At 43.0% G+C, this 18,198-nt stretch overlaps 1 protein-coding gene across 4 annotated transcripts in view; it reads left to right on the forward strand.

Moving 5' to 3' along the window:
- anks1b (ankyrin repeat and sterile alpha motif domain containing 1B) overlaps positions 1-18,198 on the forward strand; it is a 504,499-nt gene that overhangs the window by 99,978 nt on the left and 386,323 nt on the right. For all 4 annotated transcript variants that reach the window (XM_060914283.1, XM_060914286.1, XM_060914284.1 and 1 more), the window contains exon 2: positions 10,950-11,030. In XM_060914283.1, the coding sequence (XP_060770266.1) occupies positions 10,950-11,030 (81 nt within the window). The remainder of the gene's footprint in view (positions 1-10,949; positions 11,031-18,198) is intronic.

Here is an 18,198-nt window from a genome sequence, read left to right on the forward strand (position 1 = left end):
TTTTGAAAAATATATGCTCATTTTGAATTTGATTTCAGCAATACGTTTCAGAAAACTTGGGACAGGGGAATGTTTACCACTGTGTTGCATCACCTCTACTTTTAACAACTCTCTGTAAACATTTGGGAACTGAGGAGATCAATTGCTGTAGTTTTGAAAGAGAAATGTTGTCCCATTCTTGCCTGATATACAGTTTCAGTGGCTCAACAGTTCAGGGTCTCTTGTCATATTTTGCGCTTCATAATGCACCAAATGTTTTAAATGGGAGACAGGTCTGGACTGCAGGCAGGCCAGTTTAGCACCTGGACTCTTTTACTATGGAGCCATGCAGTTTTAATATGTGCAGAAAGTGGTTTGGCATTGTCTTGCTGAAGGAAGGCCTTTGCTGAAAAAGATTTAGTCTGGATGGCAGCATATTGCTCTGAAACGTGTGTATATATTATTCAGTATTAATGATGCCTTCCCAGATGTACAAGCTACCCATGCCATGTGCACTAATGCACCCTCATACCATCACAGATGCTGGCTTTTGAACTGTGCACTGATAACAAGCTGGATGGTCCTTCTCCTCTTTAGCCTGGAGGACGTGGTGTCCATGATTTCTAAAAAGAATTTCTACTTTTGATTCGTCAGACTGGGGATGGCACGGTGGTGTAGTGGTTAGCACTGTTGCCTCACAGCAAGAAGGTCCGGGTTTGAGCTCCGTGGCCGGCGAGGGCCTTTCTGTGTGGAGTTTGCATGTTCTCCCCGTGTCCGCGTGGGTTTCCTCCGGGTGCTCCGGTTTCCCCCACAGTCCAAAGACATGCAGGTTAGGTTAACTGGTGACTCTAAATTGAGCGTAGGTGTGAATGTGAGTGTGAATGGTTGTCTGTGTCTATGTGTCAGCCCTGTGATGACCTGGCGACTTGTCCAGGGTGTACCCCGCCTTTCGCCTGTAGTCAGCTGGGATAGGCTCCAGCTTGCCTGCGACCTTGTAGAACAGGATAAAGCGGCTAGAGATAATGAGGTGAGATGTTAAGATTAGCTCTGGCAGTATTGTTATTGGAAATACCTGACAAAATTATTGACAAAAAATATTTTTTGTCATGTATTTCCAGTGTATTACTGTAGCTAAATAATAATGATACCACAAGAGCTAATTTTAACATTTTGCTAACACACGTGTGTGTATCACACTATAGTACAGGCTACTATATATACTATACTATATATACTATACTATATATATATATATATATATATATACACAGTATAGGCTGTTATACTTACAAAGGTCTTTGCATTGCACGTTATGACAGAATAACAGACCTCATAACTAACGACATATCCGTAATATACCCTCTATGAGACTGTACAAGCATTCCAGTGTCAAACCCTTCCACATTCCACCTCTATAACGATACTCCATTAACATTTGCAGGTCTTACTGCTCATACACCAGATGTTGTTGCAAATGAAGATTCCAGACACTGGATATTCACTGGATATGAGCAATCATGCACTCTGATTGGCTACTGTACTACTAGGCTGTCAGCTCATATACTGTGAGTAGAGGAAAACAAAATGGCGGCGCGTGTTACTGAACCAACCAAGGACGAAATAAAAACTCTACTTGAAAACAAAACCCCCCAAAATAAAAAAGCAACAAAATGTGGAATAAAAGTATTTCATGGTAAGAACATATTTTATCCTTCGAGAATTATTATCATAACATTTTTCATAAATTGCTTCTGTCATTTCGCTGGTGTCAGGTGCGCGAGAGAGGCGGATGTAAACGCAGAAGTGTTTATTATAATACAGTGCGATCTGTGCAGGAAAGCACACACAAAAGTAAACAGTCCAACTCAGCAGGCAAGGTCATAAACAGGGAAACAGGCAAGAGGTAAATCAAGGCACGAACAGGATATCGGAGGCAAAACGAGGACGAGAATGAGATCCAGGAATGGGAGTCGAGAAACCAGGAAAATCAGAAATACAGGAAACAAGGCTCGGTAATGCACACTGAACGTGGCGTAATACTTCGTGTCACATTACTGTCAGCGCAGTCCTTAAATAGCCCAACATTTAGTTCACTGATTGAGGACAGGTGCACCTTGTTCACGGCGTGCGTGCCGGAGCTCGTTTGGCACGCGTGTAGTCCGAGGCACGCCTTCAGGTGCACACGCCAAGGCGCGCAGGACTGACAGCCGGTTTGTTTTACATTCTAACCGGAAATGATTTTGTTGGACATTTTGTGTAAAGTTTTTATTTATTGAATTTGCCAAAAATAAAAATACTCTGTTTCTCAAAATCCATTGAATGTGTATAGAATAAAACAGTGATTCCACTCAATCTCGTCGAACATGGCTTATAGCCGACTCGGTGCTACGTGCCTCGTGTACGACTCAGCTCATGTACGACTCGATTTCGTGGGATAACTGTTAAATAGCCTCGACTAAGCCTTTATGACCAAGGTTAACTCTGGAATAACATCTCAGAGATTGTCTATCTTGGCTATAGGTGTGGCCTGCTGGTCTTTAGGGGCTTACAGCTACAGTGGTGCTTAAAAGTTTGTGAACCCTTCAGAATTTTCTATATTTCTGCATAAATATGACCTAAAACATCATCAGATTTTCACACAAGTCCTAAAAGTAGATAAAGAGAACCCAGTTAAACAAATGAGACAAAAATATGATACTTGGTCATTTATTTATTGAAGAAAATGATCCAATATTACATATCTGTGAGTGGCAAAAGTATGTGAACCTTTGCTTTCAGTACCTGGTGTGACCCCCTTGTGCAGCAATAACTGCAACTAAACGTTTCCGGTAACTGTTGATCAGTCCTGCACACCGGCTTGGAGGAATTTTAGCCCATTCCTCCATACAGAACAGCTTCAACTCTGGGATGTTGGTGGGTTTCCTCACATGAACTGCTCGCTTCAGGTCCTTCCACAACATTTCGATTGGATTAAGGTCAGGACGTTGACTTGGCCATTCCAAAACATTAATTTTATTCTTCTTTAACCATTCTTTGGTAGAACAACTTGTGTGCTTAGGGTCGTTGTCTTGCTGCATGACCCACCTTCTCTTGAGATTCAGTTCATGGTCAGATGTCCTGACATTTTCCTTTAAAATTCGTTGGTATAATTCAGAATTCATTGTTCCATCAATGATAGCAAGCCATCCTGACCCAGATGCAGCAAAACAGGCCCAAACCATGATACTACCACCACCATGTTTCACAGATGGGATAAGGTTCTTATGCTGGAATGCAGTGTTTTCCTTTCTCCAAACATGACACTTCTCATTTAAACCAAAAAGTTCTATTTTGGTCTCATCCGTCCACAAAACATTTTTCCAGTGGCCTTCTGGCTTGTCCACATGATCTTTAGCAAACTGCAGATGAGCAGCAATGTTCTTTTTAGAGAGCAGTGGCTTTCTCCTTCCAACCCTGCCATGCACACCATTGTTGTTCAGTGTTCTCCTGATGGTGGACTCATGAACATTAACATTAGCCAATGTGAGAGAGGCCTTCAGTTGCTTAGAAGTTACCCTGGGGTCCTTTGTGACCTCGCCGACTATTACACGCCTTGCTCTTGGAGTGATCTTTGTTGGTCGACCACTCCTGGGGAGGGTAACAATGGTTTTGAATTTCCTCCATTTGTACACAATCTGTCTGACTGTGGATTGGTGGAGTCCAAACTCTTTAGAGATGGTTTTGTAACCTTTTCCAGCCTGATGAGCATCAACAACGCTTTCTCTGAGGTCCTCAGAAATCTCCTTTGTTCGTGCCATGATACACTTCCACAAACATGTGTTGTGAAGCTCAGACTTTGATAGATCCCTGTTCTTTAAATAAAACAGGGTGTCCACTCACACCTGATTGTCATCCCATTGATTGAAAACACCTGACTCTAATTTCACCTTCAAATTAACTGCTAATCCTAGAGGTTCACATACTTTTGCCACTCACAGATATGTAATATTGGATCATTTTCCTCAATAAATAAATGACCAAGTATAATATTTTTGTCTCATTTGTTTAACTGAGTTCTCTTTATCTACTTTTAGGACTTGTGTGAAAATCTGATGATGTTTTAGGTCATATTTATGCAGAAATATAGAAAATTCTAAAGGGTTCACAAACTTTCAAGCACCACTGTATGTTGGTGTATGTTTCTGTACTCTGCACCTCTGTTGTGTGTGTCCTGTATTAGTGAATTGCTGAGTGGATATAAATAGTTTGGGTGCGTGCTTGTGTTTTTGGAGTGTGTTATGTGATCTTTCAGAAGGTGCCTGCTGTCACACGCTTATGAGAGACTCACGTATGAGTGGCGTCAGTGTGTCCCTATGGCACTGTGCAGTTATTGATGGCAAATTCCTAGTTTTAATTATACTCTGGTGTAAATGAAAGGAAAAGGACATCAGTGTCCACAGCCAATCAGCCTGATGCCCTGAGATTCCCACTAAGCTGGACGAATCAGAGTGCAGCACGGGTTTAGTGCCTTGGGCCAGTAAGGGGACTGACCTTGTTTGAAGGCACATCAGGAATTACAGGGCAGCTGTTTGTGGGTTTTGATGTGTGTAATAGAGTGGGATGCTTAATGTGCAGCTTTCTCGCTCTTTTTTCCCCCTTGTGTCTGTCTGTTTGCGTCTGTCTTTTTTTAATCTCTTCCATCTAATGCCTCTGTTCTACCTCAGTTTTTATCTCACTCTTACTCTAAATTGTCATTAACTTCCGCTTTATTTCTCCTGTGAGCCTTTGTCATCCAATTTGTGTGTGCGCGCGCATGCACAGGCCCCAAATGTGTGGCATCTCCTTGATAATATTACTTACTGTATGCACCATAGAACTGGTACACACACACACACACACACACACACACACACACACACACACACTCTCTCTCTTAAATTGGATGACTCATCCTCAGTGAGCTGCAGCAGGGTTTTCCCTCTTACTGCTGGTGTTGCGCTCTCTCGCTGTCTCTCTCTCGCTCGTGTGTGTGTGTGTGCTGGTGAGCAAGAAATACCCAGGCCATAAAACACAGATTCTCCTGAGTCATGATCCAGTGTATTTAAAAATATTCCTATTAAACCCACATGTTGAGAATCGGCACCGTCTTCTTCCTTCTCTCCTACATTAATATTCGCTCACTGTGTCTCATTTTGTCATCAGATACATAATTTTACATCTAAAATAATGAGTGCAGCTGGACTGACCGACTACTAATTTAGTGCAGCTTCATTCAATCACAACTTGATCCTCATATGAAAGCAAAAGCACAGTAAAACAGAAAACAAATTAATGCAAATTTAGAGGCAATGTGGACTCGGACTTCCCAGTCCACTTATCTACATGGTTTTGGGAGGAAATGAAACACGGAAGGAAACTGACACAGACAGGGAGAGAACATCACACTAGGGCTGGGCAATATAATATCTATAAAAACTCTATCTTAGCAAGTGAAAATATCCATCCCATCCATCCATTATCCATAGCCACTCATCTTGTTCTACAGGGTCGCAAGCAAGCTGGAGCCTATCCCAGCCGGCCACGGGTGAGAGGCGGGGTACACCCTGGACAAGTCGCCAGGTTATGTGAAAATATCTTGAATATATTTTATTGTATCTAATTTTCCTATTATACATATGTATGAGCTGGTATATATGATCTCATCTCATCTCATTATCTCTAGCCGCTTTTCCTGTTCTACAGGGTCGCAGGCAAGCTGGAGCCTATCCCAGCTGACTACGGGCGAAAGGCGGGGTACACCCTGGACAAGTCGCCAGGTCATCACAGGGCTGACACATAGACACAGACAACCATTCACACTCACATTCACACCTACGCTCAATTTAGAGTCACCAGTTAACCTAACCTGCATGTCTTTGGACTGTGGGGGAAACCGGAGCACCCGGAGGAAACCCACGCGGACACGGGGAGAACATGCAAACTCTGCACAGAAAGGCACTCGCCAGCCACGGGGCTCGAACCCGGACCTTCTTGCTGTGAGGCGACAGCGCTAACCACTACACCACCGTGCCCAATCATATATTTGTTTAACTGAAATCTTATTTAAAAATAACACTACATCAATACTACTCATCCCGTAAATGATGAGTCTCGATCAGCATACGCTAGGCATCTCAAACAATTTGAAGATTGTGAAAAAGTTTGTTTTTTCATAATTTAATTCAAAAAGGTAAACTTTCATATATTCTATATTCATTACATGTAAAGTGAAATATTTCAAGCCTTTTTTGTTTTAATTTTGATGATTATGGCTTATAGCTCATGAAAATCAGAAATCCAGTATCTCAAATTATTAGAATATTTCCAAAGATCAATCAAAAAAGGATTTACAATACAGAAATGGCCAACTTCTGAAAGGTATATTCATTTATATACTCAGTACTTGGTTGGGGCTCCTTTACCATGAATTACTGCCTCAATGCGGTGTGGCATGGAGGTGATCAGTCTGTGGCACTGCTGAGGTGTTATTGAAGCCCAGGTTGCTTTGATAGCATCTTCAGCTCGTCTGTATTTTTGGGTCGGGTGTTTCTCATCTTCCTCTTGACAATACCCCAATAGATTCTCCGTGGCGTTCAGGTCAAGTGAGTTGGCTGACTAATCAATCACAGTAATATCATGGTCAGCAAACCATTTAGTAGTAGTTTTGGCACTGTGGGCAGGTGCTAAGTCCTGCTGGAAAAGAAAATTGACATCTCCATAAAGCTTGTCAGCAGATAGAAGCATAAAGTGCTCTAAAATCTCCCAGTAGACGGCTGCATTGACTTTGTTCTTTCTAAAACACAGTGGACCAACACCAGCAGATGACATGGCACCCCAAATCATAACGGACTGTGGAAACTTCACACTGGAATTCAAACACCTTGGATTCTGTGCCTCTCCACTCTTCCTCCAGACTCTAGGACCTTGATTTCCAAATGAAATACAAAATTGATTTACTTTCATCTCAAAAGAGGACCTTTGAGCAACAGTCCAGTTCTTTCTCTCCTTAGCCCAGGTAAGATGCTTCTGATGTTTCTCTGGTTTAGGAGTGGCTTGATATTAGGAATGTGACAGTTGTAGCCCCTTTCCTGAAGATGTCTGTGCATGGTGGCTCTTGATGCACCGACACCAGCCTCAGCTCTCCCAAGTTCTTGACTCGTCTTTTCTTGACAGTCCTCTCAAGTTTGCAGTCATCCCTGTTGCTTGTGCACTTTTTCAAGCCAGCCTTTTCAGGAATGACCTTCTGTGGCTTACCCTCCTTGTGGAGGGTGTCGATCATCTTCTGGACAACTGTCAAGTCGGCAGTCTTCCCCATGATTGTGGTTGCGTGTACTGAACTGGACTGAGAGATACACAGTATTTATACTGTTTTACTCAAACACAAAAAAGAAAATACTCTAATATTTTGAGGTTTTTTTTGTGCTGTAGGCCATAATTATCAAAATTAAAATACAAAAATGCTTGAAACATTTTAGTTTACGTATAATGAGCCTAGAATATATTAAACATTCACTTTCTTAAATAAGTGATGGAAAATATTGAACTTTTTCATGATATTCTAATTGTTTGAGATGCAGTAGTACACTATTTGAAAGTGAGCACATTTTCAAAGACTCCCACTCAAGGGCAGGGCCTGGGGGAGTTTGGCTACCCATCTCTGATTAAAGCTGTACTGCCTTTCAGATTTTTCAGGTTGAGGTCATAAAAAGAATTTTCCTCGACACCCAATTGTTTTTGTTTAGTGGACTAAAAGCTACTGAATTCGAATCACAGACTTCCAATTTTATTATTATTATTATTATTATTTTTAAATGGAACAATTAATGAATTTAGAGCCACGTGGCCCTAAATTCTCCGCTATTTTTTCCTGCTTCACCATGACCCGATACAAGATACTACATCATGCATCACGTGGTGGGCTTTCCCCGTTTGTGCAAGGCATTGTGGGATACAAATTTGAAACAGGAAAGAAAAATGGAGGACCTGAGTGTGCGAATGAAACGTGAAAGACCGACTACAGTAACGGAAAGCGAGAAGAAAAGACGTTATGTTGCGAAGGAAAGGAAACGCAGGACCAAACTAATAAATATCGGCGGTCAGCGAGCACCTCGGTGTCATCAGCTGTTCGTTTAGCGACAGAATGATGTAACTGTCAGAGCACGGTCAAGGTAAATCTGCTCATGCACACACGGACTTCCTCTGTCTGCTTGACTGCACAAAGCGAGTGATTTCATGCACATTATTTGCTCGGGAATCCCTTCATATTAAATAACTTCCCAGCCACAGAATGGCCTGGGTGTTTTTTTTTAAGATATTACAGAAATAATATCACAATGACCAAATTTCAGAGGGAACTAAATTTCACCAATTTTATGAAATCGAAAGGCCGTCTACTTTTAAAGGGCGTTAATATTCTTTTTAATGTAAGTTTCATGATGCAGAGAAGTACCAAACGGTCGACTCTACGTCAACATCGGCCTTGCAAGCTTCAGGATGATTTTAACTAGTAGATGGAGTTTTAAGTCATTTTCAACCCCTGAAATGCCAGTTTTTATAAAAATGGCTTTCTGCATTGGTGTGTTATCTATCTGTCGAGCTTAATAATAATAATAATAATAACAATAATAGATCAAGGGCGGCACGGTGGTGTAGTGGTTAGCGCTGTCGCCTCACAGCAAGAAGGTCCGGGTTCGAGCCCCGTGGCCGGCGAGGGCCTTTCTGTGTGGAGTTTGCATGTTCTCCCCGTGTCCGCGTGGGTTTCCTCCGGGTGCTCCGGTTTCCCCCACAGTCCAAAGACATGCAGGTTAGGTTAACTGGTGACTCTAAATTGAGCGTAGGTGTGAATGTGAGTGTGAATGGTTGTCTGTGTCTATGTGTCAGCCCTGTGATGACCTGGCGACTTGTCCAGGGTGTACCCCGCCTTTCACCCGTAGTCAGCTGGGATAGGCTCCAGCTTGCCTGCGACCCTGTAGAACAGGATAAAGCGGCTAGAGATAATGAGATGAGATAATAGATCACATAAATTATGAACATGGCTCATTTATACTTAGTTTCCACAGCCTTCTGCAGTGTCTGTGTTTTCATGACTGTATGTATGTCATGCAGCATTGACTGCTCACTTAAGGCCCTTTTCCACTACCCTTTTTCAGCTCACTTCAGCTCGCTTCAGCTCACTTCAGCCCGACACGGCTCGCGTTTCGACTACCAAAAACCAGCACGACTTAGCTCGTTTCAGCCCTGCTTAGCCCCTAAAACTCGCACCGTTTTGGAGTGGGGCTGAAGCGAGCCAAACCGTGCCGACTGAGGTTGGGGTCGTGAGCAGACACTCCCCTGTGCACTGATTGGTGAGGAGGAGTGTCCTCACATGCCCACACACGCCCCGCGAGCGCGCTGGGATCTGTAAACACCGCAAACCCGGAAGAAGAATAATTATGAATTACGAGAATTTCTGAAGCCTTATGCGCCTCGCCTCATCTATACGCTCTTGCCAGTATCTGTTGGCGTTGTCGGTGACAACAAGCCACAGCACCAAGACCAGCCACACTAACGACTCCATGTCCTCCATGTTTATTGTTTACTATTCGGGTCGTGAGACTACCGCTTAAAAGATCACTGAATCAGTGACATACAGAGCATCGTGCACGAGTTCGCGGAGCGCAAGGCTCGTCGTATGCCCTTCAAATAATGCGCGCAGTAGGCTATTGAGGTTTTATTATGAGCCATGTACAGTATGTCGCCGAATGTTTTTTTTTTGTTTCTGAGTTACATGTTCGTTTGAAGGACTTAATGTACAAAATAACATAGTTGCACCCCGTAGTGTTGAAATTGGTAAACATAGTGCATTCAGTGAGGTTTGCACCGCCCTCCTTTTATTTCTGACTCTTCCTGTCAGCGTTGCAACCTCTGAGCGCTCATTCGTATGCCCTTCAAATAATGTGCGCAGTATAGGCTATTGATGTTTTATTATGAGCCATGTACAGTATCCTAATGTTTTTTTGTTTCTGAGTTACATGTTCGTTTGAAGGACTTGATGTACTAAATAACATAGTTGCACCCGGTAGTGTTGAAATTGGTAAACACCGCAGTTGCGGACATTTTGTAGCCTAAAATGATGTTATGATAAGCTTTAATAAAGGGCCCGGTCATTTGCCCCGCCCCCGGCCCGGCTCTGACTTGTTCCGCCACTGTCACTGATGTCACTGTTTGCGCTGCTTAACGATATCACATGACGTCCACCCACTTTCGCTAACTCCACCCAATGTGTCCACCCACTTCCAGCCAGCACGGTTCAGCGCGGTTGTAGTCGAAATGCAACTCCAACAGCCCCGCTCAGCTCGACTCAGCTCGACTCGGCACGGCACGGCTCAGCCGCGTTTGTAGTGGAAAAGCGGCATTAGAGAAGCTTCTCTCTCTCTCTCAGAATGTTTTGCAAGCTCCAGACAATTGACTTTTCATGTGTTACTTATGGGCTTATAGATTAGCAGGCCTTACACTTGTATGTGTGTGCGGTGTACTCAAGTGCGTTTGCGTTTGTGTGTGTTCCTAGAAGCCTTTGGTACTGACCAGCTGTGTTTTTTGGTACAGAAATCCTTTTTATTTGCATCATTGTGGCTTTACTATAAACCACACGGAGTTTTAAACTTCACATGAAGAAAACTGTTGGCTTTTTTTTCCAGTGTGGAAGCATAACAAACAAAATAAATACAGGATTTTACTGACCACTGCTTTTTTTAAGCTTCTTAAAAATTTTATAATGTGGTTTTGAAGTACACCTTTCAAACTAGTATTTCTTTATTTTATGCTATATTTACAAATTCAAAGGTTACTATAGTTTACTTCATAAGCAGCACATGCAGCTGTGTTCATAGTGGTGTGTGTGCGTGTGTGTGTTAGTAGAGTATATAAGGTAGTCTGTACTGAACGTGCACTCTTTTGTCTTCTTGTCTGTGCAGCATATGGAGAGGACTGAACGTCAACTGTGCAGACAGCTCAGGATACACACCTCTGCACCACGCTGCACTCAATGGACACAGGTAAGAAAGTCCGGGAACAGAAGCTAAACACAACAGGATAAATACACACACGCGGGCACAGACACACCATGGACAATTCCCCCCAGATAAGCAGAGGGCACTCGCATTCACATTTTAAAAATCTTCCTTCCTTGTTTGTGCACACCTGTTTTGTGTTCCCCTCTTTAAGTTGTGTTTTAGCTTCTTAGTCGTGAAGCATTGTGTATTGATTGTGCTATGCTATCTTATCTTATCTGTTTTCATGTTGAATTTCCCTTGCCTTGTTTTGCCATAGTCTAAACCTTTGCTTTAGTTTTCACAGATTTTTTTGGTTCGTTCCCTGCTTTTCACCGAGTTTTATACGGCGCCACAAAATTGCTGGTCTCAAAGTTGGCATCAGTGGTTATGGGAGGGGCTACCGTAAGAAATTTGCTACCGTTTTGATAAAATATGACTGAAATCAGGAATCACTACGTGAAGGCAACTTTCAACTGCAAGATGTAATGACTTTAAAACTAAATTTACTTAAAAAAACCAAGCAAAGCAGATGTGTTCTGTCCACCATGATTTTTTTTTGTTCCACGCAAATGTTACCCCAGTAACATCCATCCATCCATTATTTGTAGCCACTTATCCTACAGGGTCACAGGCAAGCTGGAGCCTATCCCAGTTGACTATGGGCGAGAGGCGGGGTACACCCTGGACAAGTCGCCAGGTCATCGCAGGGCTGACACACAAACAACCATTCACACTCACACCTACGATCAATGTAGAGCCACCAATTAGCCTAACCTGCATGTCTTTGGACTGTGGGGGAAACCAGAGCACCTGGAGGAAACCCATGCAGACACGAGGAGAACATGCAAACTCCACACCGAAAGGCCCCCATCAGCCACTGGGCTCGGACCCAGAACCTTCTTGCTGTGAGGTGACAGTGCGAACCACTACACCACTGTGCCGCCCCTCCAGTAATATTTCAATGGAAATAAACTCAACTTCCATTACGTAGCATTCAGTTCTCAAGCCTGTTGAAATGTGAGCTGGTTCTCAAAAGGCACCAAGGCAGAACTGGCTTCGCTCCAGCATCTGCCCCATCCTGATGGAAAAGTGCTAATAGTCACAAATCTGCACACACCTTCATTCCAATGTGGCCACGTGAGCTTCAGAAAACTTCAGATGTGCACAATAATGCGAAACATTTGTTGACACCTGATCATCAAACCAATTTGAGCTTCTTCCCCAAACTGTTAGACAAAGCTTTAATTACACAATTGTATAGAATGTCTTTGTATGCTGTAACATCACAACTTCCCATTACTAGAACGAAGAGGCCCAAACCTGTTACAGCATGACAATGCCCTTGTGCACAAAACAAGCTCTATGAAGACATGGCATGTTAAGGTTGGAGTGGAAGAACTCGAGTGTCCTGCACAGAGCCCTGACCTCAACCCCAACCCCACTGAACACCTTTGGGATGAACTGGAACACTAACTACACCCCAGACCTCTTCACTCAACATCAATGCCTAATCTCACTAAGGCTCTTGTAGCTGAGTGAACACAAATCCCCACAGCCACCCCCTCAAATCAAGTGGAAAGCCTTCGCAGAAGACTGGAGCTTATTATAACATGAAAGGTGGAATAAATCTGGAATGAGATGCTCAACAAACACACGAGTGCACATACTTTTGGTCATATAGTGTACATCCAGCATCCTTCTAGTAAGGTCCATGTACTGTACGGTGACCTTGGGAACACTCTTGCACAGTTATTTTCAGTCCAAGACCAGGCTTCTATCTTTCTGAACGGGAAGAGACTGACAAACCAGAAACAGATCAACAAAGAGATATTTTAAATGGCTGTTAAAAATCTGACAAAAGTGATATAATTTACATGAAAAAAAGATTCAGGTTGCTCTAGCTGTGGTGCACATGCATTTCTTCATAACTTAACAAGCAAAGCACCGTATGTCTGTGCGTGTGAGTGTAAAAACCTTATAGACCACATTTTTAATCCCCTGCTGGCCGAAAGGCCCAAAGGGGGATTATGTCGTAGCGATGTCCGTCCATCTAGCCATCTGTCCCGGGAAGGGTACTCACCTTCTGAAATCAGCTCCTCTCACAATGTTTGGAAGAATTTCACAAAACTTGACAGAATTCTTTGTTATATGTCGGTAATACGCATATTGCAATTTTGTTCAATTCAGTCGCATTTTACCAGAGTTATAGCATAGTTGGGGCGGCACGGTGGTGTAGTGGTTAGCGCTGTCGCCTCACAGCAAGAAGGTCCGGGTTCAAGCCCCGTAGCCAGCGAGGGCCTTTCTGTGTGGAGTTTGTATGTTCTCCCCGTGTCCGCGTGGGTTTCCTCCAGGTACTCCGGTTTCCCCCACAGTCCAAAGACATGCAGGTTAGGTTAACTGGTGACTCTAAATTGAGCGTAGGTGTGAATGTGAGTGTGAATGGTTGTCTGTGTCTATGTGTCAGCCCTGTGATGACCTGGCGACTTGTCCAGGATGTACCCCGCCTTTCGCCCGTAGTCAGCTGGGATAGGCTCCAGCTTGCCTGCGACCCTGTAGAACAGGATAAAGCGGCTAGAGATAATGAGATGAGATGAGATGAGATGAGATAGCATAGTTGCCAGCGGGGTATATTGTGCTCTCAGAGCACTCTTGTTCCCCAAACATCTTTACCAACAATGCGAGTGCCTTATTTCAGTGAGTGATGGTAGTTTTAGGCAGTGGTAACTGAGTGGTTAAGATATTGAACTGCTGATCAGAAGGTCATGAAGTCAAATCCCAGTACTGCTGGACCTTTGAGCAAGGCCCTTAACCCTGAACTTCTCAGTTGTATAAATGTAAGTTGCTCTGGATAAGGGATCCAGCGAAATGCCATTAATGCAAATGTTGAGTGTTCCATGCTGCCCTAGTCAAATTTCATGTAGTGGTCTGTCTCTACTTATCATCTGTCTAACTTGTATACACACACTTACCGTACACAGGTTTTTTTCACACTTGCATTTTTTTTTCAGACTCGGTGCTGCTTGAGCCCAGAGTTCGGCCCAATTGGTGACTTTTCTAACCTGGATGCATTCCAGAAAAAGAAGCCCATAGATTTTGGTGTTGTAGACGAACATTAATAATGACATCATGAAATTGAGAGCCTATTACACTTGGCAGGTTACGATCTAGTGAATTTTTAGAGTACCCTGTAAAAGGCAGTTGAGTGTCGACTGCATACACTCACGCTCACTCAGTGTAAAGTCTAGCAGCTTTTTTTGTGCAGTTTTGTATGATCCTTTTGTTCAATTGTCATGAACCAGGGGTGACAAGTTTTAGCAAAATTTCCAGCCAAACTACATTTCATAAATCACACAAACCACCTGAAAACAGCCCAAATAAATGGAAAGTAGAAAATACATTACATTAATGGCATTTAGCAGATGCTCTTATCCAGAGCAGTCCAGGGAGTAGTTAGGGGTTTAGTGCCTTGCTCAAGGGCACTTCACCTATTCCTGCTGGTCTAGGGAATCAAACTAGCAACCTCTCAGTCCCAAAGCTGCTTCTCTGACCATTAGGCCATGAGTTCCCCAATAGAGATGGTGGAATAAAATAGAGATGTTTACTCCTCACTTTTGGCTATTTACCTAGAGCCTTCTAGTTATGTTATCTATTTATGCTCATCTCCTCTGTATTACAAAACAAATAATATCATATAAAACAATTAAAGACCTAAGATTGAAGAAAGCCTTAATTAAAAATATTCAGTGGGTAGTCAGCATCATCTTGTGGAAAGACTGCTTAAAAGCAATAATAAAAATTCTAATAATGGAAAGTAATGTACTTGGGTCATATTCTGGATATTTTAATGAGGTACAGTGGTGCTTGAAAGTTTGTGAACCCTTTAGAATTTTTTATATTTCTGCATAAATATGACCTAAAACATCATCAGATTTTCACACAAGTCCTAAAAGTAGATAAAGAGAACCCAGTTAAACAAATGAGACAAAAATATTATACTTGGTCATTTATTTATTGAGGAAAATGATCCAATATTACATATCTGTGAATGGCAAAAGTATGTGAACCTTTGCTTTCAGTATCTGGTGTGACCCCCTTGTGCAGCAATAACTGCAACTAAACATTTCTGGTAACTGTTGATCAGTCCTGCACACTGGCTTGGAGGAATTTTAGCCCATTCCTCCGTACAGAACAGCTTCAACTCTGGGATGTTGGTGGGTTTCCTCACATGAACTGCTCGCTTCAGGTCCTTCCACAACAGTTCGATTGGATTAAGGTCAGGACTTTGACTTGGCCATTCCAAAACATTATTCTTCTTTAACCATTCTTTGGTAAAACAACTTGTGTGCTTAGGGTCATTGTCTTGCTGCATGACCCACCTTCTTTTGAGATTCAGTTCATGGACAGATGTCCTGACATTTTTCCTTTAGAATTCGCTGGTATAATTCAGAATTCATTGTTCCATCAATGATGGCAAGCCGTCCTGGAGCAGATGCAGCAAAACAGGCCCAAACCATGATACTATCACCACCATGTTTCACAGATGGGATAAGGTTCTTATACTGGAATGCAGTGTTTTCCTTTCTCCAAACATAACGCTTCTCATTTAAACCAAAAAGTTCTATTTTGGTCTCATCCATCCACAAAACATTTTTCCAGTGGCCTTCTGGCTTGTCCACATGATCTTTATCAAACTGCAGACGAACAGCAATGTTCTTTTTGGAGAGCAGTGACTTTCTCCTTGCAACCCTGCCATGCACACCATTGTTGTTCAGTGTTCTCCTGATGGTGGACTCATGAACATTAACATTAGCCAATGTGAGAGAGGCCTTCAGTTGCTTAGAAGTTACCCTGGGGTCCTTTGTGATCTCGCTGACTATTACATGCCTTGCTCTTGGAGTGATCTTTGTTGGTCGACCACTCCTGGGGAGGGTAACAATGGTCTTGAATTTCCTCCATTTGTACACAATCTGTCTGACTGTGGATTGGTGGAGTCCAAACTCTTTAGAGATGGTTTTGTAACCTTTTCCAGCCTGATAAGCTTCAACAACACTTTTTCTGAGGTCCTCAGAAATCTCCTTTGTTTGTGCCATGATACACTTCCACAAACATGTGTTGTGAAGATCAGACTTCGATAGATCTTTAAATAAAACAGGGTGCCCACTCACACCTGATTGTCATCCCATTGACTGAAAACACCTGACTCTAATTTCACCTTCAAATTAACTGCTAATCCTAGAGGTTCACATACTTTTGCCACTCACAGATATGTAATATTGGATCATTTTCCTCAATAAATAAATGACCAAGTATAATATTTTTGTCTCATTTGTTTAACTGGGTTCTCTTTATCTACTTTTAGGACTTGTGTGAAAATCTGATGATGTTTTAGGTCATATTTATGTAGAAATATAGAATATTCTAAAGGGTTCACAAACTTTCAAGCACCACTATATATCTTCCTTCATATTGTTTTGAGTTCCTGTAGATACTGTGTGAACCATCTGCCTTATTATTCACAGGGAGGTTCCTGGTATGATCGAGTTTTTCTCAGCACCATCAAATTGGATTACTAGTCCACTTTCAAGAATAGGATCAAGTAACTTGAATACTTACTGCATTTAATTTACTATTATATACTAGTTGCACTCACATCAGTGTTTCTGAAGACACTCGACTCCCTGACACTGTCCTTTCATGTATTTTTGCTGCCCTCATCAAGACTGGTCATACTCTGTGAACTAGCCTATGTCCATGAATTCAGAAAAACAGGCTTTTTTTTCCATGTAGAGATTTAGACCCAGGCAGGAATGTCAGACATCTGTGAAATGTAACACCTGACAAACATCTGCAGCGTGACCACTAAAGGAGGTGTTATGCCTTTCGGTGGAGTAAACTATGAAGTTAAAAATAATCTCCTACAGAGGTACAGTGACAAGATTGTTGAGAACTAGTACAGGATGCATGGGCATAACAAGCTTATATTGTGCTAGCTGTCCATCCTCAGGCAGGTCAATAACATGAAATTTAAGGAATTTAAGTTTATGCTAGTTGGCATGGTGGTGTAGTGGTTAGCACTGTCGCCTCACAGCAAGAAGGTTCTGGGTTCGAGCCCAATGGCTGATGGGGGCCTTTCTGTGTGGAGTTTGCATGTTCCCCCCCGTGTCTGTGTGGGTTTCCTCTGGGTGCTCCGGTTTCCCCCAAAGGCATGCAGGTTAGGCTAATTGGTGGCTCTAAATTGACCGTAGGTGTGAATGGTTGTGTGTCTCTATGTGTCAGCCCTGTGATGATCTGCCGACTTGTCCAGGGTGTACCCTGCCTCTTGTCCATAGTCAGCTGGGATAGGCTCCAGCTTGCCTGCAACCCTGTACAGGATAAGCGGTAATGGACGGATGGAAGTTTATGCTATAATTAATTCCTAAACATATCTTCTTCATAGGGCAGCACAGTGGTGTAGTGGTTAGCGCTGTCACCTCACAGCGAGAAGGTCTGGGTTCAGGCCCCGTGGCCGGCGGGGGCTTTCTGTGCGGAGTTTGCATATTCTCCCCTTGTCTGCGTGGGTTTCCTCTGGGTGCTCCGGTTTCCCCCACAGTCCAAAGACATGCAGGTTAGGTTAACTGGTGACTCTAAATTGAGCGTAGGTGTGAATGTGAGTGTGAATGGTTGTCTGTGTCTATGTGTCGCCCTGTGATGACCTGGCGACTTGTCCAGGGTGTACCCCGCCTTTCGCCCATAGTCAGCTGGGATAGGCTCCAGCTTGCCTGCGACCCTGTAGAACAGGATAAAGCGGCTAGAGATAATGAGATGAGATCTTCACACATCCAGTGTGTTCTGTGTTGGGTCCCTTGACTAAGTAAGTATAGCCGCTCTTCTGCTGCACTGCTTTTGGTCATGGACAGTTTAGAGCCACCAATTAACCTAACCTGCATGTCTTTGGACTGTGGGGGAAACTGGAGCACCCGAAGGAAACAGACACAGGGAGAACATGCAAACTCCACACAGAAAGGCCCCTTGTTGGAACCTTCTTGTTGTGATGCGACAGTGCTAACCACTGTGCCACCCCCTAAATATATAGAACACACCTAATGTTTGCTTTCAAGCCCTTTTCACCTCAAATCAGCCACTTCTAATAGGCATCAATAAACTTCTGGGAAAATTCAGATTGGATATTTGA

Source organism: Neoarius graeffei, chromosome 2 (assembly GCF_027579695.1).
Source record: "Neoarius graeffei isolate fNeoGra1 chromosome 2, fNeoGra1.pri, whole genome shotgun sequence".
Taxonomy (NCBI): Eukaryota; Metazoa; Chordata; class Actinopteri; order Siluriformes; family Ariidae; genus Neoarius; species Neoarius graeffei.